We start from the raw sequence: 26,743 nt of genomic DNA, 5'->3' as shown, positions 1-26,743 counted from the left end.
TTCCACCTTTTGACTATTGTGAATATTACTGCTATGAACATTTGTGTACAACTATCTGTTTGAGTCCTTGCTTTCAATTCTTTGGGGTATATATCCAGAAGTGGAATGGCTAGGTCACAGGGTGATTGTATTTTTAATTGTTTGAGGAACCACCGTATAGTTTTCCACAGCAGCTGCACCATTTTACATCCGCAGACCAGCAATGCACAAAGATTCCAATTTCTCACATCCTTGGCAACACTTACTTTCTGCTTTTTTGGGATAATAGTCATTCTAGTGGGTATGAGGTGGTATCTCATTGTGATTTTGATTTGCACTTCCCTAATGATGTTGAACATGTTTTCACGTCTTCCCATTTTTTTTTAAGAAATAAAGCCTAATAGAGTTTAAGCCTCTTTTGTACTTCTCTTCCTGTTTTCTCCTCTCCATCTCCCAAAGGTAGTTGATGTATATCCTTCCCACCTTTGTTTCTATACTCTTATTAATATGCATGCATTTATAAACATTTATACTGCAAAGTTTGCTTTGAAGCCTAAACTGTATCTTGTGCTTTTCATTCTGTACTTGCTGTTTTTATTTGATGTGGTTTTTTTTGTTTGTTTGTTTGTTTTTTGAGATTTATCTGTGTCAATACTGGTTCATTCATTTCAGCTGCGATACAGTACTACTCCATTGTGGAATTGCCATAATTTATCTCTTCTTCTGTCTGTTGCTGTCACAGACAGTGCTGTGGTGAGCATCCTTGTACTTGCCTCCTACGCATGGACTCCCCTAGGGTGTACTCATTCAGCAGCTGTCTGTTGTGAACCTGCTAGTGCCCCTCATTGTTTTGAGCAGTGAGGATACGTCAGTAAACAAAATCCTGCTCTTAAAGAGTTTATTATGTAAATTGGAATTAGTGGAGTTTGGAATATTTGAATCTTTGCTCACTCAACAAAAATTTATTGAGTCTGCTGTGACAGATACAGGAGTGACCAAAATGAAGTCTTGTCTTGGTAGAGTTTGTTTTCTAACGTGGAGGATACAAAGGTGTATGGCATACTGGCAAGTACTTCTGAATGCCTGTAAGATAATGGAAGCACAGTCTGGGGTGTCTGCTTTAGAGAAGTAGTGATGGGAGGCCTTTCTGGAAACAGGACGTTTGAGGAGAGGCTTGAATGTAATGAAGCGGTGAATGACACTGGGGAAGGGGTCTTTGAGGAAATCAGTGAGGAAAGAGCATGTTTAGAGAAGAATAGTAAGAATCCCAGGGTCACTTGAGTGCAGTGAGCACACAAGAGGCTGGTTGGGGATGAAGTGGCAGGGAAGGCAGCCAGGGCTCACACCAGATTGGGCCTTCACAGTCTTCCAAAGAGTTTAGATTTCGTTGTAATTTTGATTAAAAGGTGAAAGGATATAGTGATTAGGTCTTGGGCTAGAGAGAGAGCAATAGAAATGGTGGGAAGTGATTTGATTTGGAGTGTATTTTAAAGGTGGTACCTACAGAGTTTTCTGATGATTTTGATGTATCTGTAGATGTGAAAGAGAAGTTGGAAAAAAAGGATAACCCCACATTTTTGGATTGAGCCAAAATATGGACTGGTGGTATCTTTTATGCAATTGGAGAGTACTAAGGAGGATTCAGGTTGAAAATTTAAGTTTGAAATGCCTATTAAGGCACCCGGGTGGCTCAGTCAGTTGAGCGTCCGACTTTGGCTCAGGTCACGATCTCACAGCTCCTGAGGCCAAGCCCCACGTCAGACTGTGTGCTGACAGCTTGGAGCCCGGGCCTGCTTCAGATTCTGTCTTGGCCTCTCTCTGCCCCTCCCCTGCTCGTGCATTGTCTCTCTCTCTCTCAAATATAAATAAACATTTAAAGAATTAAAAAAAAAAAAAAAGAAATGCCTATTAAGTATCTCAGGTAGTTGGCATTAGATACCAAATTATAGTCCAAAGTGATTATAATAGTTATACTCTCACCAGCTTTTATATGGCCCATCTGGGTGGATCCCTCCCTGATGGAGTCCAGCAGGAGACAGCATGTCACCCTTCCATGTTGTTGAGATTCATTGATCATCAGTACACAAAGGGAACTTGCCATTTACAATGAACATGTGAGGGGTGCTTGGGTGGCTCAGTCGGTTGAGCGTCAGACTCCAGCTCAGGTCATGATCTCACGGTTCGTGAGTTTGAGCCCCGCGTCGGGCTCTGTGCTCAGAGTCTGGAACCTGCTTGGGATTCTGTGTCTCCCTCTCTCTCTGCCCCTCCCCTGCTCACACTCTATGTGTCTGTCTCTCAAAAACAAACATTAAAAAATTTTTTTAAAAACCTGAATGTCTGATTATTTTGTGTGTAAAATCAAATCGGTTAATTTGATGTGAAGTAAATTGTGTAAGTTAGGGTTACTAAGTTTATGTTTTTACAGTCTTGAGTTTTCTTTTGTTCTGATTTTAATTCCAGATGCTGGATCTGGTGTGGAAGAAGTGGAGTTAAGCTGGGAAGATTACCTAGAAGAGACAGGGTCCGCTGCAGTACCCTACGGATCTTTTAAACATGTAAGCACTACCTGTATTTGTTTTACTGACTGCACCTTGTTCCTTTGACTCACGGTACCATCATTAGAGGGTTTAGAGTTATTTTAAGTTGGGACACTTGAAAGGATTTGGGTGCTTTTTCCTTTTTTCCTCCTCTTGCCACCCTCATTTTAAAAACTGGACATGTTTTATTTTATTATTTTAAAGTAACCTCTACATCCAACTTGGAGCTCGAACTGACAACTCTGAGATCAAGAGTCACACTGATCAGAGTGCTCTACTGACCAAACCAGCCAGGTGCCCCTGGACATACTTTAAAGTCTTTTTTTGGTTTTGTTTATTTTCTATCACTCAATGCAACACTTGTCTTTTTCACTCGTCATGAGTATTCCTTTTTTTTTTTTTTTTTGTCAATAAAACCCCTCATAAATTGAAGAAAATGGTTTGTTTTCTTACACTGTGTGTTATGACTGTTGGTTTGCACATTGAAAGTAAGTTCAGTAATGTCATTGCTTTCTCTCACGTTGAGCAGAAACATAAGTAATATCATCAGTGGGTTATATTCGTGGCTGGGGCAGTATAGTTTTATGTCTTAATAGCTCAATTTAATGCTTAATCCATTGACCACATACTTGCCCTATATGATGCCTTTAGAATGGAAGAAAACAGTCCAAGTTTTATTAATAATTTATATTCAGAACTAGTTTTTGAGCCTTTTCACTTACATTCCCTCTTAAAACACAGAATTATTGATCTGTTGATTTCACGTTTCTCTTAGTCTGTTCAGGCTGCCATAGACTGGGTGGCTTGAACAACAGAAGTTTATTGTCTCACAGTTCTGGAGACTAGAAGTCTGAGATCAGGCTGCCAGCAGGGTTAGGCTCTGGTGAGGGCTCTCTTCCTGGTTTGCTGACAGCCTGGTCACTGTGTCCTCACATGACAGAGAGTGAGAGAGCAGACTCTCCTTGAATCAGGGCTCCACTCTTAGGGCCTCATTTACCCTTTACTACCTCCATAAGGGTGCTCATGGATTGGAAGAATAAATATTGTCAAAATGTCAATACTACCCAAAGCTATCTACACATTCAATGCAATCCCAATCAAAATTGCACCAGCATTCTTCTCGAAACTAGAACAAGCAAACCTAAAATTCATATGGAACCACAAAAGGCCCCAAATAGCCAAAGTAATTTTGAAAAAGAAGACCAAAGCAGGAGGCATCACAATCCCAGACTTTAGCCTCTACTACAAAGCTGTCATCATCAAGACAGCATGGTATTGGCACAAAAACAGACACATAGACCAATGGAATAGAATAGAAACCCCAGAACTAGACCCACAAACGTATGGCCAACTCATCTTTGACAAAGCAGGAAAGAATATCCAGTGGAAAAAAGGCAGTCTCTTTAGCAAATGGTGCTGGGAGAACTGGACAGCAACATGCAGAAGATTGAAACTAGACCACTTTCTTACACCATTCACAAAAATAAACTCAAAATGGATAAAGGACCTGAATGTGAGACAGGAAACCATCAAAACCCTAGAGGAGAAAGCAGGAAAAGACTACCTCCGTAAGGGTGCTGTCTTTTTTTTTTTTTTTCTTGTTTTATTTATTTATTTTTTAAATTTACATCCAAATTAGTTAGCATGTAGTGCAACAATGATTTCAGGAGTAGATTCCTTAGTGCCCCTTACCCATTTAGCCCATCCCCCCTCCCACAACCCCTCCAGCAACCCTCAGTTTGTTCTCCATATTTATGAGTCTCTTATGTTTTGTCCCCCTCCCTGTTTTTATATTAGTTTTGTTTCCCTTCCCTTATGTTCATCTGTTTTGTCTCTTAAAGTCCTCAGATGAGTGAAGTCATATGATTTTTGTCTTTCTCTGACTAATTTCACTCAGCATAATACCCTCCAGTTCCATTCACATAGTTGCAAATGGCAAGATTTCATTCTTTTTGATTGCCGAGTAATACTCCATTGTGTGTGTACACACACACACACATACACCACCTCTTCTTTATCCATTCATCCATCGATGAACATTTGGGCTCTTTCCATACTTTGGCTATTGTTGATAGTGCTGCTATAAACATGGGGGTGTATGTGTCCCTTCGAAATAGCACACCTGTATCCTGTGGGTAAATACCTAGTAGTGGTCGTAGGGTAGTTCTATTTTTAGTTTTTTGAGGAACTTCCATACTGTTTTCCAGAGTCGCTGTACCAGCTTGCATTGCCACCAACAATGCAAAAGAGATCCTCTTTCTCCACATCCTCGCCAACATCTGTTGTTGCCTGAGTTGTTAATGTTAGCCATTCTGACAGGTGTAAGGTTTTGATTTGTATTTCCCTGATGATGAGTGATGTGGAGCATTTATTCATGTGTCCGTTTGGCCATCTGGATGTCTTCTTTGGAGAAGTGTCTATTCATGTCTTTTGCCCATTTCTTCGCTGGATTATTTTTTTGGGGGTGTTGAGTTTGATAAGTTCTTTATAGATTTTGGATACTAACCCTTTATCTGATATGTCATTTGCAAATGTCTTCTCCCATTCTGTTGGTTGCCTTTTAGTTTTGCTGATTTTTTCCTTCGCTGTGCAGAAGCTTTTTATTTTTATGAGGTCCCAATAGGTCATTTTTGCTTTTGTTTCCCTTGCCTCTGGAGACGTGTTGAATAAGAGGTTGCTGCAGCCAAGATCAAAGAGGTTTTTGCCTGCTTTCTCCTCGAGGATTTTGATGGCTTCCTGTCTTACATTGAGGTCTTTCATCCATTTTGAGTTTATTTTTGTGTATGGTGTAAGAAAGTGGTCCAGGTTCATTTTTCTTCATGTTCCTGTCCAGTTTTCCCAGCACCACTTGCTGAACAGACTGTCTTTATTCCATTGGATATTCTTTCCTGCTTTGTCAAAGATTAGTTGGCCATACCTTTGTGGGTTCCATTTCTGGGTTCTCTATTCTGTTCCATTGATCTGAGTGTCTGTTTTTGTGCCAGTACCATACTGTCTTGATGATTACAGCTTTGTAGTATAGCTTGAAGTCGGGGATTGTGATGCCTCCTGCTTTGGTTGTCTTTTTCAAGATCAGTGAAAATGATAACACCACAACACAAAACCTCCGGGATGCAGCAAAGGCAGTCATAAGAGGAAAGTACATAGCAATCCAGGCCTTCCTAAAGAAGGAAGAAAGATCTCAGATACACAACCTAACCTTACGCCTTAAGGAGCTGGAAAAAGAACAGCAAATAAAACCCAAAACCAGCAGAAGACAGGAAATAATAAGGATTAGAGCAGAAATTAATGCTATCAAAATCAAAAAAAACAGTAGAACAGATTAATGAAACCAAAAGCTAGTTCTTTGAAAGAATTAACAAAATTGATGAACCACTAGCCAGTTTGATCAAAAAGAAAAAGGAAAGGACCCAAGTAAATAAAATCAAGAATGAAAGAGGAGAGATCACAACCAACACAGCAGAAATAAAAACAGTAATAAGAGAATATTATGAGCAATTATATGCCAATAAAGTGGGCAATCTGGGAGAAATGAACAAATTCCTAGAAACATATACACTACTAAAACTGAAACAGGAAGAAATAGAAAATTTGAACAGTAAGGAAATCGACGATAACTAGTAAGGAAATCGAATTAGTAATCAAAAATCTGCCAAAAAACAAGAGTCCAGGGCCAGATGGCTTTCCAGGGGAATTCTACCAAACATTTAAGGAGGAGTTAACACCTATTCTCTTGAAGCTGTTCCAAAAAATAGAAATGGAAGGAAAACTTCCAAACTCTTTCTATGAAGCCAACATTACCTTGATTCCAAAACCAGACGGAGACGCCACTAAAAAGGAGAACTAAGACCAATTTCCCTGATGAACATGGTTGCAAAAATCCTCAACAGGGTGCTGTCTTAAAATACAGTCACATTGGGAGTTAGGATTTGAACATATGAATTTTGGGGGACACACAGTTTAGTCCATAGCAGTGTTCAGCAGGGCATAGTTCCTTTGTTCTAGGATTTAGGAAGACACAAATGCTCACTGAGAATTGTCTGATTTTGTGAGGTTAAACTGTATTGTAGGTGTTGTATATGCCAAAGAGTCTTGCTATTTTCAGTTTGTGTAAAAACTCAGTCATAATAGTTGCCCTATTTTTAGTTCACTTATGCCTTTCTTAAATTGAAGTAGTGAGAACTACATATTTTAAGTAAGGATTTAATTTTATATTACATTGACTAATCTTTTATAATTGCTTTTGGTATTTTTTTTTAACAAGGGAAGTGTATTCATGATCATGTAATACCTTTGAGTTATTGTTTTTAATGTTATTACTTATCTGATAGGTATTTATACATACTTATTATTTATTTATACTAAAATGAAAATGGGGGATAAATTTCCTGAGCAAAATTCTGGATCTAAAAAATGTCATTTTAACATTTTAAAAAAAGTTTATTCATTTATTTTGAGAGAAAGAGAGCAAATGGGGAAGGGGCAGAGAGACAGAGGGAGAGACAGAGAATCCCAAGCAGGCTCTGTACCATCAGTGCAGAACCTGACGCAGGGCTCGACCGTGAGATCATGACCTGAGCCAAAGTCACATGCTTAATGGACTGAGGCACCCAGGTGGCCCTAAAAAAGTCATTCATTCATTCATTCATTCATTCATTCATGTTTATTTTTGAGAGAGAGAGACAGAGTGCGAGCAGGGGAGAGGCAGAGGGAGAGGGAGACACAGAATCCGGAGCAGGCTCCAGGCTCCGAGCTGTCAGCACAGAGCCCGACATGGGGCTCGAATGTTATGACCTGAGCCAAAGTTAGACACTTAACCAACTGAGCCACCCAAGCACCCCAAAAAATGTCATTTTAAAGAAACAGGTTCCACCTCTCTTTGAATGTTAAAGCAACAAGGAGCATGAAAAATAGATGTATACTCTCTGATCATCAAATGTAGAAAATATTTGTAAGCTTGAATCAGTATATGGTGAAAGACTGCCACGTGTGGTAAAAACCAAGCACAGGTATAGGAAGATGCCGAGAAGGAGTGCCTGTGGCTAGCTGATCACAGCCAAAGCTGCTGGAACTCAGATTTCCAGGACTTGTGAGCCACTGGCAAGTTTTATAGTACCCAATTTGGAATGAAGGAGGTGGGGAAGGTGGGGCTGAAGAAGAAATTAGAAGTAAACCACATTTGCAAGGATGACAATTCTAAGATAGTAAAACAGTTTTCCTCACCTGGTGAAGGAAACAGCACAAACTATGGGAAAGACACTAAGCTTTACCTGAATCTTCTGGAACAAAGGCTTTAAGTTTCTAGGGGAAGGAATGCAAACCTTTTAACTGCCTCCCCCCGCCCCCCCCCCCCCACCTCCCCACTGGGTACAGGTGAAGATTCTTTGCAGCCTGGGGAAAGAACAGAAGAAATAAAAGCCCTCTATCCTGGAGAGGGGTAGGAATACATGCTAGAGCATTAAAGGTCCCCTACAGTTGGGAGAGGAGTAAGATCACTGAGAAGTTTGCACTCCCAACACCCAGGACACAGAACCTGAGACTGAGGCTGAATCTCAGAGAGTGTCCCTTCCTGCTTGTCTTCAATGACCAAGTTAGAAAATGTTGGGCAACAGAGGTCTGTTTGTAGGAGAGGGCAAGAGTGTGGAGATAGATGGTCTTTGAGATGTAGTCACAAAGAGAGGGCCTAAATCTCAGGGTGGAGCAGCAAGTATTGAGGGGAGAAAGCCCCCTGGCAAATGAGCCTATACCCTCAGTAGAAAATGCTAATGTAGTTTGGAGCCTCTGGTGTACTGTGAAAACCAAACAACAAAACCCAAACCCAATTGCACTCCTCACTGTATTGATTTAACCTTCTCCCTCAAATTTAAGGCCTAAAAAGAAACACCCCCATGTCCAGGCATAAATACTGTCTGCTCAACCTCAGTTATTCTGTACAGGATGTCTGGCTTTCAGTGAAAAATTATGGGACACACGAAGAACCAAGAGAAAAACAGCAAACTGTCAACAGACAAAGCATTCCACAGAACCAGACTTATAAGGCCCAGATACTGGAACTATCAGAGAATTTTAAATAACTATGAGTAATAGCTTAAAGGCTGTAGCAGAACAGGTGGACAACATGTGTGAACAAAAAAGGAAATCAGGGGCGCCTGGGTGTCTCAGTTAGTTAAGCATCTGACTCTTGATTTTAGCTCAGGTCAGGATCTCATGGTTCATGGGACCGAGCCCTGCATCATACTCTGTAGTGAGAGCACAGAGCTTGCTTGGGATTCTCTCTCTCCCTCTCTCTCTACCCCTCTGCTAGTCATGCACTCTCTCTCTCTCTGAAAATAAGTAAATAAACTGTAAAAAAAAAAAAAAAAGAACAAAAAAAACTTAGCAATCGACACTATTAGACACAGTGAAGTGGAAATTATAGAAATGAAAAACATGGTAATAAGAGATGTCAAATGCCTTTGACAAGCTCATTGGTCATCCTCAAACAGATGAGGAAAGAGTATACTTGAAGATAAGTCAATATAAATTTCCCAAACTGAAATGCAAAGAGGAAAAGAGTGGGGAAAAAAACAGACCAGAACATCCAAGAGCTATGGACAGTATAAAAAAAGTCTAATGCATGTGCAATTGGAATCTCAGGAGAAAGGAGAGAAAGTGAGGAAGATACCTTTGAAGAGCATAATTCACCATAGTAGCAGAATAAAGGAGAAAAAATACATTATCACCTCAATATAAAGAGAAAAATTATTGGTAAAATTCCATACCCAGTCATGACAAAAACTCTTAGCAAACTGTAGATGAGAAAATTAAAGAAATCTTTAATTTGCTAAAGGATATCTATAAAAAATCTACAGCAAACTTTGTTAATGGTAATATGATGCATACTTTGTTTTACATATGCAACAAGATAAAAATGTTGGCTAACATGACTTCTGTTTGCTAGTGTATTGGAGGTTCTGGCTAATACAGTAAGGTAAGCAAAACAACTAAAATGTATAAGGATTAGGAAGAAAGGAAAAATGTCATTATATACAGATGAATAAAATACTTTACAGATATAGGATTAATGAGTAACTTTAATAAGATTATTAGATACAGGGTAGCATGAAAAATTATTATATTTCTGTATACTAGCAACAAAGAAAAGTGGGACTGAAAGATGTAATTTACAATACCATAAACACATCAAATGACTAATAAATGTAACAAAAATTTGCAAAGTAACTTCAAACCATTATTGATGTAAGTTAAAATAAAGGAATATGCCTTGTTTATGTAATGGAAGACTCACTATTGTAAAGATGACAGTTCTCCCAATAATAAATAAATCTGTAGTAGATCTATAGATTTACTGCAACCCATGTCAAATACCAAAAGAAAATTCAGATAGGAATTGACGGTCTGATTCTAAAGTTCATGTGGAAATGCGAAGGAGCCAGGATAACCAGATGCAGCTAAGGAATAAGGCAAAACAAGAAGACTTGCTGTACTAGGTAGTGAACTGAATTATAGCACTGCAGTACGACTCAAAGGAAAAACAAAAAATCAGAAGCAGATCCACTTTTGTGGGGACACTTGACTTATAACAAAGGTGGCAGTTTCCAGTGGTGAGGAAAGGTCAATTGTGTATGCATCTTCAAACAAATAAAACCTGACTCCTACCTAATACCATACATGGAGAATAATTCAAAGTGGATATTAGTTCTAAATATGAAAGGCTTATGGAAAATACATCTTTATGACTTCTAAGGATAGGGAAATTTTGTTTAAAAATACAGAAAACGCTAACTTTTTAAAGAAAAAACATGATAAATCAGAGTACATTAAAATTAAGAACTTCTGTTCATCAATCAGAACCATAAAGAAATTGAGGTAATGTTTGCAACACAAGTAACTGACAAAGAACTGATATCCAAAATGCAGACTTAACCAAAAATAGGCAAGAATCTTAGCCATTTCCCAAAAGAAGAAGAGTAAATGGCTAAAAAATATAAAGGTTTCCATCTTCATTAATAACGAAAAAGTCCAAATTAAAATCACAGTGAGAGGGGTGCACAGGTAGCTCCATCGGTCCCACTCTGGATATTGGCTCAGATCCTGGTCTCACAATTGGTGAGATTGAGCCCTGGGTTGGGCCCTGCACTGACAGCAAGGAGCCTGCTTAGGATTCTCTCTCCTCTCTCCCTGCTCTCTCACTCTCTCTCTCAAAATGAATAAATAAACATTAGGGGCGCCTGGGTGGCGCAGTCGGTTAAGCATCCGACTTCAGCCAGGTCACAATCTCGCGGTCCGTGAGTTCGAGCCCCGCGTCAGGCTCTGGGCTGATGGCTCAGAGCCTGGAGCCTGTTTCCGATTCTGTGTCTCCCTCTCTCTCTGCCCCTCCCCCGTTCATGCTCTGTCTCTCTCTGTCCCCAAAAAAAATAAATGTTGAAAAAAATAAAATAAAATAAAATCACAATGAGATACATAACACACCTTCCAAAATGGTTAAAATGAAAAGGACTGAAAATACACAAACTTTGCCTAGAGTGTTGCAGCAAAAGGATTTTTTTATACTACTGGGAAAGTAAACTGGTGCAGCCACTTTGGAAATGGTTTGACCATATCTGTTATAGCATTCCATGTATGTTTGCCCCAGAGACACAAAGATATTCTGTTTATAGTCTTACAAAGCTGCAAACTTCTCACCGTGCCTACTGTTTGTAGCATTAGAATGGATACATTGTGGCATATTTGTATAATGGAATACTATACAGGGGTGAAAAGAAATAGACTGTTAAATGTAACATGAGTGAATCTATAAGCAGTGTTGGGCTGGAGAAAAGCACACACAGGACAACATTCATACTGCATAATTCTAATACAGTGAGGAGTACAACAGGGCAGTTGATGGGAAGGGCAGGGGGTTTTGTACAGGACGTAGGACTTTCCCTCCCTGGCTGTCTTTCCAGGACTCCCCTCAACTGCCCAGTGTTTGTGATTGCTGGGTTGCATTTATTTGTCAGGTCTTCATAGTCTCCTCTGGTGCTTAAGAGTTCCTCGTTCCTTCTTTGTCTCTCATGGCCTAGACATTTTGAAGAGCATATAATGTATCAGTTATCTTGTGGAATATTCCTCAATTTGGGTAATTCATGATTAGCTTGAGCTTATGCAGATTTGGGAAGAATTTCATAGAACGATACTGTGCTTTTCTCGTTGTATGACATCAAGGGTATATGATTTTGATGTTTTAGAACTGGTAATGTTAACTTTGATCAGTTAGTTAAGGTGGTGTCTGCCGTAGTTCTTCACTGTGATGTTACTGTTTTCCCCTTTATAATTGGTAAGAATCTTATAGGAGAACCTTTGAGATTCTGTGAATATCATAGTCATTTTTGCACTGATGCATCATGATTCTTGCCTGCAGTGTTTATTTCTGTGTTTTTTCTAATGGTGATTTTCTATTTCTATCATTTTTTTCTATATTAATTGGTCTTCTATTCTAAGGATCTGTCCCGTCTTCTCTGTTAATTATTTTTCACACTATGGACTCATGGATATTATTTAAATCTATGGGTTATAATCCATTAGTCTGATTATTTACTTTATTGCTCAAATTATTCCTAATGTGACCATTGGGGGATCCTTCTGGTTGGCTCCCATGTTCTTTACAAATGCCCTCATCATTTTTGAAGAATTTCTTTACTTTCTGGTATCACAAGATATTCTAGGCTCTTCCTATGTTTTCTGTACCCCCAAATTGGTATCACTTATTTCTCCATGGAGCCCTTGTTCTTTTCATTGGAGGATGGCATTTATAAATCAAGACTTGTATGCTGAATTTGCTTATTGCTAATGAGTATCATTACTTCCAGTCCCTGTCAGTTCACAGAGGTAGGAGATGTATTTGCACACACATACATACACATCTGTACTATTTTCTGTCATTGTGACCTCGTTCTGATACTGCTGATTCCAGTCCAACACGAGTTTCATTCTATGCTCCCCTTTCCTTGTTTGTACTTCTTTCTCCCACAGTGAGAAACCTGGCTCTCATTTCTCACAATATATGTACATACTTTAATCTTAGTATACACATGAAGTAGTTCCAGAATTGCTCACCCATGCCTTTGTGATCATATAATTTATCATTTAAATCAGGACACTTTGAGAGAGAACGGGCCGCTGTTAATTATCATTCAAGGAAAACAGGTATAAACATAGACTATTTGAGGGAAACTGGGAGGTATGGGTCTCTACATATGGTACATGTTATACTAATTTATTATCATTATAGCTTATTTTGTCTTTCCCCTTTTCTAGCATCATAAATCTTTTTGGAATGATCTAGAAATCACTCTTGAAAACATAATGTGTTGAAGACTATTAAAATAGTGAACATTTAGTGATTTATGTACTTAATAGAAAACATTTTCTGTAATCATAGTAGACTGCTTTTGTGAAAATATTGAGTTCTATTAAAATTCCTTTGGAGTCGGCTAGAACAGAGCGACATTGCTGTTCCTTGTTTTGTTTGGATCACTCCTGTGAGGTAGCATTGGAATTTCTCAGGTTTCCCTTGAGAAGGTTTTATTGCGTTTAGTGCTTCAGAATTGTAAGTCTTAAAAAAGGCTGTCGGAGGGGCGCCTGGGTTAGCTCAGTTGGGTAAGCGGCCAACTCTTGATTTTGGCTCAGGTCATGATCTCACAGTTTGTGGGATCGAGCCCCGCATCTGAATCCATGCTGTCAGTGAGGAGCCTGCTTAGGATTCTTTCTCTATCTCCCTCTCTCTGCCGCTCCCCACCCTCGAAATAAACTTAAAAGAAAAGAATGGCAAAAGAAATACTCATTTGAGATACTTATTTGGTGGTTAATAAAATTTCCCTGTTCAGGTGGACACACGCTTGCAAAATGGCTTTGCTCCTGGGATGAAGCTGGAGGTGGCTGTGAAAACAGACCCTGAAACCTACTGGGTTGCCACCATCATCACCACCTGTGAGCAGTTGCTGCTGCTCCGCTACGATGGCTATGGCGAGGACCGGAGGGCGGACTTCTGGTGTGACATCAGGAAGGCCGGCCTCTACCCCATTGGGTGGTGTAAGCAGAACAAGAAGACCCTTGAAGCCCCGGAAGGTAATAAAATACATGTTATCAAGACATGATATGGTATGGCCGTGGCTACACCCTTGAGGTTTTCATTCTCCATGCACATAGCTTTCTCTAACTTTTTTGGGTTAGCATTTTGAATGAAAATATTTATAAGGAATAAGGCACATTTCCCTATTTTTAAAAATTATTTTCTGGGCTTCATAAAGCCTTGGGATTTTATGGTACTCATTGGGAGCATCAGTTGCTTATCATCTTGTAAGACCGTGAGGCTCTCTGAGTTTGGGACTTGTAGGTCTGTTTGTCTTTAAGTACGTTGGGCCAGATTGCTATGCTATTGATGCTCGATATCTTCTGAGTTTATTGTCCTCTCTCTTCTCAGCCCTAGGTTATATCTGGGACCTATGAACTCTTAAAATGAGTCTTAACTTAAAATGAGGAACTGAAGTTCCTCTCCAGGAAAGAGCCTTACTGGGAGTAGAATCCAAATTGAGCAGGAGGAGGAGGGTCATGTAAAGGTGGAGAAAGGGAAGAAAGGCTTCACGCTTCAAGAAAATACCAGAGCTTATATGTTTTTCTTTACTTATTTTGATATAATTTCAGATTTACAGAAAAGTCGCAAAAATAGTATAGAAAATTCTTATAGACTTTTTGCCAGGTTTCTTAGGGAAATGTTGACATTTTACCAAACTTATGTTGTCCTTCCTTCTCCCTCCTTCCTTCTCACTCTCATACACACACATGCATGATTTTTTAATGAACCATTTGAAAGTCAGTTACAGACATGATGCCCTTTTACTCTTACTTTAATGTCCTTACAAAAATAAGGACGGGGCGTCTGGGTGGCTCAGTCGGTTGAGTGTTCAACTCTCAATTTCGGCTTAGGAAATCCCAGGATTGTGGGATCAAGCCCTGCCTCCGGCTCTGCATTGGACATGGAGTCTGTTTGAAATATTCTTTCTCTCCTCCTCTGCCCCTCTCCCACTTGGCATGCACTCTCTTTCTAAAATAAAAAAAAAATAATAATAATAATAATAAATAAATTTAAAAGATTGTATATTTAAGAAAAAACAAGGACATCCATTGGCACAGTAAAATAACAAAATAAAGAAATTAACTTTGATTTAATACTATAATTTGTAGATCTTACTCAGTTTTTACACATAATGTTTTGACAGTAAAAGGAAATCCCAGATCATGGATTGTATTCAGGTGTCATGTCTCATAAGATTCCTTTAATCTGGATATTTCTCAGACTTTGTTTTTTGTAACTTTGACATTTTTGAAAGTTATGGGACAATTTTCCCAATAATGTTGATTATCCCTTGTTTCTTTTCCTAGTCCAGGATTCAGTCCAGGATCACACATTGTATTTGATTGTCACGTCTTTTTAGTTTTCTTAACCTTTCTTTGTCTTTCTTGGTGTTAATGTTTTTGAAGAGTACAAGCCAGTTAGTCTTTTGGACTGTCCCACAGTTTGGGTTTGTCTGATGTTTCCTTAGACTCAGATTATGCACTTTTGGTAGGAAAACTGCAGAAGTGACACTGTGTCCTTTAGGGCATCAGTCATTATTAGGATGAGACACCTGTTGTTTGTTCTATAGCTGGTGATACAGTAACTTTCATCACTTGACTAATTTGATGTATGTCAGGTTTTTCCACCATAAAATTACTTGTACAGCTTTTTTTTTTTTTTTTTTTTCAACGTTTATTTATTTTTGGGACAGAGAGAGACAGAGCATGAACGGGGGAGGGGCAGAGAGAGAGGGAGATACAGAATCAGAAACAGGCTCCAGGCTCCGAGCCATCAGCCCAGAGCCTGACGCGGGGCTCGAACTCACGGACCGCGAGATCGTGACCTGGCTGAAGTCGGACGCTTAACCGACTGCGCCACCCAGGCGCCCCCTTGTACAGCTTTTAATTAATAAGTATCTTGTAGTAAGATACTTTGAGGTGATATAAATATCTCATTGCTCTTCAAACTGTTACCTGCTATTTTTAGCATTGATTGATCATTTTTATCTGAAACAATTATTACTCTAATATTACCAAATAGTATTTTCTAATTCTGTCTACATTTCATAATTGGCTTTCTGCAATAGAAAGAGCTTTCCTTTTCCTCCACTTACATACATATACTTATATACGTGTATGTGTATGTGTATTTACGTACACATGTATGTCAGTGTAAACTCATGATTCTTATTTTACTCAATGGGTTATGTTCCTTTACTGTCATTATTTATCTTGATGCTCACATTGTCCTAGATTTGGCTGCCACTTTAAGCTGCCACTAATGTGTCCTTTGTTATGTTCCCATCATTCTTTGAGTAATTTATGTTTTAGTTCAAGAAGCTTTTCTCTGTCTCAGCACTGAAATCAGTCATTTCTCCAAGAAGTCCTGGTTTCTTTTGGTGAATAATGGTATTTTGAAATGAATATTTAGGGGGTGCCTGGGTGGCTCAGTCATTTAAGCATCCGACTTTGGCTCAGGTTATGATCTTGCAGTTGGTGAGTTCGAGCCCCGCATCAGGCTCTGTGCTGACAGCTCAGAGCCTGGAGCCTGCTTCGGATTCTGTCTCCCTGTCTCTCTGCTCCTCCCCCACTCATGCTGTTTCTCTTTCAAAAATAAATAAACATTAAAAAAATTTTTGAAATGAATATTTAGGTGTTAGGGTTCTTGGGGTTCTGTGGGCTTCTGCCATGTTTTTAAGTGTTTTGTGGGAAAAAAAAAAAAAAAACAATGTAAGGAAGCTCTAGAGACATGAAGCTACCTAGCCTACCATCTCATCTTGAGTCTAGGAAAATTCATCTCATTTACATGATTTTAGTTGAATACAAGGTTATTATAATGAGAGAGAAGGATGGGATAAAATACTTCTGGAGAAGCATAACCACAAAAGAGATGAACACTGTGTCACATAAAAACATTTCAAAACAAGCTAAGAGAAAGTAGTAACGATAGAAGCAGTGAGAAAAAGTATAAATAAAATTTATAAAAATTCAGAAATGAGATGATTGGAGAAAAGGAAGATTTGAAAAGAGAAAAAGTAAAAGTTAGGCAAGAACTAGAAATATAAAAAAATATATTAGAAATGAAGACTAAGTTAAAATGAACACAGGAGCAAATTTACCATGGATAATATCTGAAGAGAAATAGCAGATGAAAAGGAAGAAAAATTGCAAAATAAAAAAGATATGAGAAAAGAAAAAAGACGGGGTAAAGTCCCTAAAGAAAATGGCAACAGAGAAACAATAAAATACTATAAACTATAATTCAAGAAAACCTTACTGAAATAAAATAGGACTTGAAATACATCTAGAAAGGGCTCACTATATACAGGGGAAAATCCAGTGAGAACAGCTACATCAAGATGTGTTCTAATGACACTTGGACTTCAAAGTAAAAAATAATCCTAGGCAAAAAGTCTAAATTTCTTTAAAAGGAAGGAAAACAAGATTGTCAACAGACTAATTGACAATAGTGCTTTTCTTTTTTTTTTTTTTTAACTTTTTTTAATGTTTATTTTTGAGAGAGAGAGAGAGAGAGAGCGCGCGTGAGTGGGTGAGGGGCAGAGAAAGGGAGACACAGAATCCAAAGCAGGGTCCAGGCTCTGAGCTGCCAGCACAGAGTCTGATGCGGGGCTCGAACCCATGAACTGCGAGATCATGACCTGGGTGAAGTCAGGCGCTTAACCAACTGAGCCACCCAGATGCCCCTTGACAATTGAGCTTTTTGATAAAAAATAGTAGGGTAACATAGTTAAGAAATTCAGTAAAAGAATCTATGAGACAAGAGTTTTACATCTCGTCACACTGAACTTTAGGTGTAAAGGCCATATGCATACTGCTATGAAGATACGAAGATTCAGGTTCCTTTGAGCCCTTCCTAAGACATCCACTGGAGACTGAACTTTAGAAAACCCAATGAATGAAGAAGCATCAGCATAAGAACTGTTAATGAAACATTAAATATATATGTAGCTATAGAACTTGGAACTAAATGAAGGGTATGAAGGAGACAGTGTAATATATAATAGCTACATACTCTGACAATGTAGATACAGTGTCACTATAAAAATGTGGGACAGCAGAGTAGGGAGGGCATGTGCGTAGTGGTAAAGCTCACTCACTGCCTTTTTTTCTTTTAAAAACCAGCTTTATTGCAGAGTAATTTAATTGCCTTTTATTTTTTTAGCTAATTACCTTTTAAATGTTAATTGAGAATAAAAGGCTATTGCCTGAAATGAGATGGTGAGGAAGAAGAGAAAAAAGTAGTTTTGGCTAATGTTACTGCTGTTTATCAAAGAATAGAAAATAGTCCAAAAATAGAACTAAAGTGTTATATAAAGGTATTAGTATAAAGGGAACCAGGAGAATAAATGCAAACCTTTCTAAATGCCAAAAGATAAATTTTAAAAAGAAAAAGTATATGTTCAAATAAAATAGATAACATAGTGAAAGACTATATATACATATACACACACACACCAATAATCTTTATGATATTTAACAATATGACAGAATTGAAGCCATACCTATTGATAATATCCATAAATGTCAATGGGCTTACTCTTCTAAAAGTAAAAAAAAAAGTTCAGGTTGGTCCACAAGGCAAAGCCTACTTTTGTGCTGTTTATAGGAGATATACATAAATGGAAAGATTCTGAAAGGGTTAAAATACAAGGATGGACAAAGATAGATCAAATAAAAAAGAAAGTAGGAGTGTCAGTCTTGGTATTTCACAAAGGTAGAATGCAGATTAGAAAGCATTACAGGAGACAAAAGGATACTTTATAATGAAAAAAGCTGCAGTGCCTGGTAAAAAGAAATGGGGACCATCTGCATACAGGCAGGAGCATTCTCCAGGATGTCTTATTTTATGGAGAGAGAAAATGTGTAAGAAATGAAGGAGGGGGAGAACATATGAATATGTATATGTGAAGTTCATTTTTTTTAAATAAAAGGATAAATCATTTAAAAAAGTTACCTGTGGGGAAACAAGGGAATGGAATGAAGTGGGGAAAGGGATAGAAGCTAGATTTTCTGAATGCGTCTATTTTGTAGATTTGACTTTTGAATTATGTAAGTATTTTATAGAACTATAAAACATTCTAAAGAAATTTCTAAACAAACAAAGAACCACAAAAACAAAAGCAGCAGAGAAATGTAACTGTGTATGGAGGTTGTGAAGTGACCTCTCAGACAACTATTTCGTTGGCTTTCAAATACAGTAATTTAAAGTAAAGGTACATCCCTAATAGGGGTATAGCGTAACAACAACAAAAGTAAGCTGTTTTTAGTAATCATTGTTGGTCGCAAAGTTGATACTATTTTGAAATAATATTTGGGTATTGTGGAATAAAGTCATTATGAAATGTATAATTAAGAACTAGGGTTTTCAGCAGGATAGAAAGGAGACAGAGCTTAGGTATACGAAGTAGAAACAATGTCTTCATGAATTTGTATTGGCAGTGTCCATATGAACTCCTAATCTGATTTATGTCTTTAAAAAAGGATCTTTCTTCATTCTAGATACTGAAAAAAACTAGAAACACAAACTTAGTATAAAGAATATTTTTTTAAAAACGAGCACTCAGCACCCTAAGTATGATCTCTGAATACCATTTTCACCCAAACAAATTCGAGCTCCTTGGAGAAGGAGCTGGTTCTTGTACCAGGGCAGGAAAGGTGCCAGCTGAGCCTGGGACACCGTTCATACCAAAAGTGAGGAAGATGTCAGTGCCTGTTTACTAGGGTCATATCAAAAGAGACTCCTTCTGGTTAAAGACAGGACAGTGTGAGCATCAGTAGGAGAACAGCTGCGATGACCTGAAGCATATCGGATGTGCTTTAATCTATAATTTCCTAGTGTGACTTTTAAACAGAACTCTCCTTGATCGCCTTTGGAGGGTGATGGGGACGCCACTGACGATTTTGAAAGCTGGTAAATACAGGGAAAGATAGAGAATCAAACATATATCCTGCTTTTTTTCCCTGTGAACTATAACGCAAGGTAATGAAGTAGTTGAAGAAGAGAAATTTTTCTTCATAGAATATTTTTGGTTAGTAAACAAAAAAGGGATGATGGGAAAATCACCACTTTTAGCCCTAACGAATCGTGTATCTGTGTAGTGACCATTAAAAGGTGCTAACACCACAAAAGGAGAGACAACCAGACTGAGTCTGCTTCCTGATGGAAGTGGTGGAAGATTACGACTCTGCTTTTGAGCTGTTCTTGACTCCCCCTCAAAAGAGTCAAATCTGAATTTGATCAAGCCTGTAGCTGTAAACACTGATTTATACAGAATACAGAGGTCATTGGAACAACTGGTTACCTCCCACATGGAGGCTACCAGTAAAAGCAGACTCAGAAAAATGCTAAACAGACAAAAGGCTGTTTTTCAACAAATATGCTGCTAGAAAGAGAATGGGGAGATGGAGGGGAGAAGGAACATACACCTTAAAAGAGACTTCAGCAATAAATCAACCATTTGCAGTGTGTACATCTCATTGGGATCCTGATTTGATCAAGCAAATTGGAAAAAACTGTGAGACATTTGGGGGCATTTAAACATGGACTAGATATTTGATATTAAAGAATTATTAATTTTTAAAGGCGTCATATTGTGCTTACATAAAAAGTTGTTTTTTTAGAAATACATACTGAGGGGCGCCTGGGTAGCTCAGTTCGTTGAGCATCCGACCGTTTTTGTTTATTTATTTTGAGAGAAAGAGCGCATGTGTGTGTGTGTGTGTGTGTGTGCACGTGAGAGAGAGTGGGGAAGGGGCAGAGACAGAATTCCAAGCAGGCTCCACACCCAGAGCAGAGCCAGCACAGGGGCTCGATTCCACTACCATAAAATCGTGATCTGAGCCAACATCAAGAGTTGGACGCTTACGTGATTGAGCCACCCAAGCACCCTGAGCATCTGACTCTTGATTTTAGTTCAGGTCATGATCCCAGGATCATGGGATGGAGCCCTGCATCGGGCTCTGGGCTAAGTGTGGAGCCTGTTTAAGATTTTCTTTCTCTCTCTCTCCCTCTGCCCCTCTCCCCAGCTCATGCTCGCCGTCTACAAAAAACAAAAACAAAAACCACTGAGATTATAGTGGATGAAATTACGTGATACTATATGATACAGTTATATCAGGAATTGGGTTCTAAATAATCTGTGGTTGGTTGGCAGAACATCTGTAAAGGACCAGACAGTAAATATTTTAGGTTTTACAGGCCATGTGATCCTTGTAACAGATACCTAACACTACCTTTGTGGTGTGAAAGCAGCCACAAACAGTGTGTAAACAAATGTGCATGGATGTGTTCCAATAAAACCTTATTTACAAAAATAGACAGTGGACCAAAAGCCCAAAGGTTGTTGTTTGCTAACAACTCCTGGTCTGGATGGAAAAGTTGACCATGAAGTGACAGTTGTTGAAGCTAAGGTACATGGAGATTCATTATACTATTTTCTCTACTTCTATATATATTTGAGAATTCCCATGATAAAAAATAAAGTAGCGGGGCACCTGAGTGGCTCAGTCAGTTAAGTGTCTGACTCTTGATTTTGGCTCAGGTCACGATCTCACAATTTGTGTGTTCGAGCCCTGCGTCAGACTCTGTGCTCAGAGTGCGGAGCCTGCTTGAGATTCTCTTTCCCTCTCTCTTGTTGCCCCTCTCCCACGGTCTCTCACATGTGCGCGCTCTCTCGCTCTCTCTCTCTCTCTCTCTCTCTCTCTCTCTCTCAAAATAAATTAAAAAAATAAAGTAGTTAGCTTTTGGATAAAATTAGGCCGCTGTTACTGTATTCTCTTTTGTTTTGTGTATCCCTTTTATTAAACTAACTAGGAAGGATCTTTATCTAGCTGGGGATTTTTTTAAGCTCTGAAAGAAGTAACATGTTGGACTTAGATATTAAAAGTACAAATGCACCTCTAAACCATTTTCACTGGTTTAACTTCTCTGTATTAGGTTTTGTTTCTGTGTGTTCTGTAGCTGACATTATGAGTAATCACTCATTTATTCCCTCATCTAGGCATCAGAGACAAAGTGTCTGATTGGGATGAGTTTCTGCGGCAGACCCTGGTGGGAGCGTGTAGCCCTCCTGTTCCCCTGCTAGAGGGCGTGAGTATTACTGCTTGCAGAACCAGTGTGGAAAACTCTTTTCATCTTCAGTGATATTTCTTGTCCAAAGAATCTTAAAATTGGTTGCTTGTTTAGCACTCTAAAGCAAATAAGCATCATTACTACAGACGTAGACAGTGGGTATTGCTGGGTTTAAACGTATCCTCAGAAGTTGCCAACTGGTGCCTCACTTAGTGCCTAAAATATTCCAAATTAGTTGCTGACACATAAAAATCTAGCTTTCCAGATTCTTTTATGAAGTTGGAAAATGTGGCCTTTTTGGGCTCTCTGTAACTGAGCAGGTGTTGATTCTACTTCAGGAATTTGTAACTCCCACCCCAGGTGGATTGAGACCCCCTTTTCTTTCACTCAGAAGACCCTGGACCTATCGTATCCTTACCACCTACCTTCTTTCAACAGTCCTTTTAAATTAGGGTAGCTTTTGAGGTTGTTAGTGAATATAATACAGGTTTCTTGTCTTTGTGAAATCAGTTTATTGGTTATGACATTTCTAAGTTATATTTTGTCGCTTTCTGTCCTACCACTTACATGCTTTGTGGCATATGTGAAATGCAATGTATGAATGTTCCAGTTTCTCTACATCTTTGCCGACACTAGTTACTCTCTTTTGGTTATATAGCTATGCTAGTGAGTGTGAAGCAGTATCCAATTTTGGACGCGCATTTTCCTAATGACTAATGATGTTGAGCATCTTTTTCTATACTGATGGCCATTTGTATATCTTTTTGGAGGAAATGTCTTTGCCTGTTTTTAAATTGGGTTTGTTTTTTTTTTTTATTACAGAATTGTAAGAGCTCCTTATATCTGATAACAATTCCAGACCAGATATATTTCCAGATGTTTTGTGGATCGTCTTTTCACTTGCTTGACTATATTGTTTATAGCACAAAAGTTTATTTTGATGTAGCCCAATTTATCTGTTTCGTTGCTGTTGCTTATGCTTTTGGTGTCATACCTACGAAGGCTTTGTTTAATGCAAGGTCACAAAGATTTACTCCTATGTTTCCTCCTAAGTGTTTCATAGGTTTGACTCTTATGTCTAATTCTGTGATCCATTCACATTCCCCCTTTAAAACTCGATTGGTAAATACTCTCCCGGCTGATCTTTATATTTTATACTCAGACTCATTTCATTATGCTTAGCCAGAGCCTGGCACATACTAAGTAAACAGTAAAATTCTAATGATTGAATGAAATCATGAACAATGAATTAATAGATACCCAGCTCTACATCGACCATGATTCTGACATTCTAATACTTAGCTGTGAATGTGTTTCTCCATTTGTTCGTATATTCTTTTGCATACATATGAATATGTGAGCAGCGTCACAGAGCAGTTCTTATTAGGGGAAAAAAGTAAGTTTGAATATTAAGAAATGACTAAGTGATAATGGAATCAGCATTCTTTTCTATTCTTTATTGTAGCTTTTAATGTATTTCTAGAGAGTGATAATTAAACTTTTTCTTTCCATCAGCATAATCAAAACACTATGTTCATAGGAACATTGTTGTGAAATGAGTGAAAAATCAGAAACAACTGAAATGCCATCGGTAGATAAGTGGGTAAATTACTGCTCACTTATAACACAGAATATCAATAAAATGGTCTAACACAATGAAGAGGATTTATATGTACTATAATAGAAAGCTGTGGTGTATTCAGTAACAAACACAAATTAGAAAAAATGAAATATGGCCTTTTGTAGCAACGTGGATGGAACTGGAGAGTGTGATGCTAAGTGAAATAAGCCATACAGAGAAAGACAGATACCATATGGTTTCACTCTTATGTGGATCCTGAGAAACTTAACAGGAACCCATGGGGGAGGGGAAGGAAAAAAAAAAAAAGGACGTTAGAGTGGGAGAGAGCCAAAGCATAAGAGACTGTTAAAAACTGAGAACAAACTGAGGGTTGATGGGGGGTGGGAGGGAGGGGCGGGTGGGTGATGGGTATTGAGGAGGGCACCTTTTGGGATGAGCACTGGGTGTTGTATGGAAACCAATTTGTCAATAAACTTCATATAAAAAAAAAAAAAAAGAGTATACAGTGCTCCCATTGTTCAAAAAATATAAGATAGACAGACACAGGTAGATACTGACTTGGGTGCAGAAAACCCAGTGTCAGAGTAAGACTAAGTGCTAAGTAAGACTTAGTAATAGACTCAGTAACGACGATATTTTAAAAATTCTTATTAGATGAGACTATATACCATCGTCTTAGAGATAGAGATCTTAGAATAGTTTCATTGCATTGTAAGTAAGATTTTCTATAAGATAAACATTTTCATATCATCTAGAAATAATACTGTAGAGACTTGTATGATATTAGGCCATTCAGTGACATGACTTTGAGTGGATAAAAATATAAAGGCTAATCTGAGATAATTTAAAACTTGACTTTTTAGAATACTGTGTTAACTTCTCTTAATCACTTTACATCTTGTACCTACAGCTCCGTAATGGGAGGAACCCTTTAGATCTCATTGCCCCAGGTTCCAGGCTAGAGTGTCAAGCTTTCCGGGACTTGTTGAGCACTTGGATCGTTACGGTAGTAGAGAACATCGGAGGAAGGCTGAAGCTGCGCTATGAAGGACTGGAAAGTTCTGACAGTTTTGACTTTTGGTTGTATTACTTGGATCCATTTCTTCATCACGTTGGTTGGGCTGCTCAACAGGGATATGAGCTTCAGCCCCCATTAGGTGAAGAGTAATAGGACTTTTTAACTTTAACTGTTACATTATGGTCATAGTATGTTTTTATTAATGTTGATAAGACTGAAAAACGCATTACTCTACATATTACAAAAGCCTTTGTGTAATAGAGATATTTCAAAAAAATGTGTATGCAGTTGAGTGCCTGTTTTTTGTTTTTTGTTTTTTTGTTTTGTTTTGTTTTTTTGGTTTATTAGTAACTTGCCACACATATTGATGTACTCATGGACTCCTGCCTCAGCTCCTACTGACCCCTTACCAAAATTGAAGAAAAATTCTCTAGGTAGCATTTAGATACATATAGGAGTAGTCTAGGTCTTGGTTCAAAGTGGATTAAAGTGATTAAAAGAAGTAACAGTGAGATCAAAACAGGAGTGACTGTTTAAAGCAAGTTTGGATGTTCTGTTATTTTGTGGCCTACAGCAATCCTTATAATCTCCCTGTAGGTATTTTCACCAGACTTGCTACCCATGCTCTGAATAGGGGAGACAGAGTACTGAAGTTAAGATGCAGGTTCTTTTGAATGAAGATGGTATAAGTGGGCTGGAGCCCTTTCTTTTCCCCGTGGAAAGTGACTTTTTTGTTTACGTGAATGCTTTCAAAACAGTTATAAAGTAAGTTCTCCTTATTTAAAACATCCTGTCTTGTTTTACTAAAGCCATCCAGCATCTAAAGAATGAAGCTGAGTGGCAGGAGATCCTGGCAAAAGTGAAAGAGGAGGAGGAAGAGCCATTGCCATCGTACTTATTTAAGGTAAGAACAAAAACATGATGGATAGTACTTACCTCTCACAGTGGGGTAGGGCACAGTAACCCCAGGGTCAGTGAATGCGCTGGGATAGTTGGAGGAGGAAAGAGGTTTGAAGGCTGGAGTGATGGGCATCCTGTTTCTCTTCTAAAGGTAGTCTAGGTTTTCTCCCAGAGTTCTCTTAAAGTGTTTGAGTCTTGTCTTTTCCACTTGTAACTACATAGCCCCAGTTGTTACAAAATAAACTTGTTTTCCTCCAGATGGCCTTTGTGTGCCAAAAAGAGAGAGTAGGAGTACTTCCAATACTTTTTTTTTTTTTGAATAATTTTTTCTGAATAATTTTTTTTCTGAATAATTTGTTCAAGGAAAGAAAATTAGAGGATTAAATTCTTTACCAGAAGTTGGACAGTTATGTTATTTTAACTAAGAGTAATATTCTGCCATATATGAGTATAAAATTAATGTGAAAATACTATAGTTTTATTCCCTCTTGGTGTTTGCATTTCAGGACAAACAAGTGATTAGCACTCATTCATTCTCTGTAAATATGAAATTGGAAGCTGTGGACCCCTGGTCTCCTTTTGGGATCTCTCCTGCTACAGTTGTTAAGGTAAAATGGGGGCAGCTCTCTTGGTAAGAATTCCTGTCAGGGTGACTGGTTTAGGAAAGTGGTAGTGTTTTGATCTTCAGGCTCTGCTGATCTGAGCCATGTTTCTCCTAAGCTGTGAGGCTAGAATGACTTCTGTGCACATTTTGTATTTGTACTGTCCAGGTCTCTGCGGCCCATTCCTTCTTCTGGGCCTGCTCACCCCAGCCAACCAAAGCTCGGGTGCCAGAGTAGTGGGGTGTGTGGTCTTGGGAGCAGGCCTTACTGAACACTAGAGGGGATTTAACCTGGCAGGCAGCTTGCAGTGTCTGAGAAGCACGGGCACAGGCATCAGCGTCGGTATCCACCCAGGTGCAGGGCTCACTGGGTGAGGGGATGTTGGGGGAGCAGGTGGCCCATGTCATGAGATCTGCCCAGGATTGCTCCAGCATGGAGTCCAGACTCAGACTTCAATCTTTTGGAAGGCTGACTAAAGTAAGGCTCTGGTTGAGAGTAACCACAGGAGCTGGGCAGGTTGTCAGGCCCTGGTTACTCAATTACTAGAACTGAGGCCCAAGAGAAGGGGTTAGTTCGGTACTGGAGCAGAAGCCCATTTACCCAGAGTAGAACCAGAAGACTGGCATGACTGGAGCAGAAGTTGCTTGGATGCTGAATCATCTGATTGGTCGAGATTTAAATTGTTTTGCTTTAGGAGAAGATTATTTTTGAACAGGGAGGGATTCTCAACCTACAGTGGGGTCAGAAGGCCCTATCTGAAGTCTAAAGGGCTATTGGGTGGCCAGGAGCCAGAGAAGGTTAATAAAACCTTTTAGGCATTTGAAACTCGGCTAGGATCCAAAAATTTAATATACAAGTGTGGCCGACTCCTCACTAAACCTAAACTAAATTGTGTTTGGAGCCCAAGTACTTAGATTTGAACCCAGGTTCTGCTGC

At 38.7% G+C, this 26,743-nt stretch overlaps 1 protein-coding gene across 1 annotated transcript in view; it reads left to right on the top strand.

Moving 5' to 3' along the window:
• Positions 1–26,743, top strand: part of SFMBT1 (Scm like with four mbt domains 1) — a 126,438-nt gene that overhangs the window by 73,095 nt on the left and 26,600 nt on the right. The window contains exons 4-9 of the mRNA XM_047096769.1: positions 2,440–2,534; positions 13,385–13,625; positions 21,635–21,723; positions 24,198–24,444; positions 25,115–25,209; positions 25,712–25,813. Of these exons, the coding sequence (XP_046952725.1) occupies positions 2,440–2,534; positions 13,385–13,625; positions 21,635–21,723; positions 24,198–24,444; positions 25,115–25,209; positions 25,712–25,813 (869 nt within the window). The remainder of the gene's footprint in view (positions 1–2,439; positions 2,535–13,384; positions 13,626–21,634; positions 21,724–24,197; positions 24,445–25,114; positions 25,210–25,711; positions 25,814–26,743) is intronic.

The sequence above is a fragment of the Lynx rufus genome, unplaced genomic scaffold (genome assembly GCF_022079265.1).
Source record: "Lynx rufus isolate CCGP_SWC_20201006 ecotype Redwood Valley unplaced genomic scaffold, mLynRuf1.p SCAF_4, whole genome shotgun sequence".
In the NCBI taxonomy this organism is placed as follows: Eukaryota; Metazoa; Chordata; class Mammalia; order Carnivora; family Felidae; genus Lynx; species Lynx rufus.
This window is presented reverse-complemented; position numbering and strand designations above follow the sequence as displayed.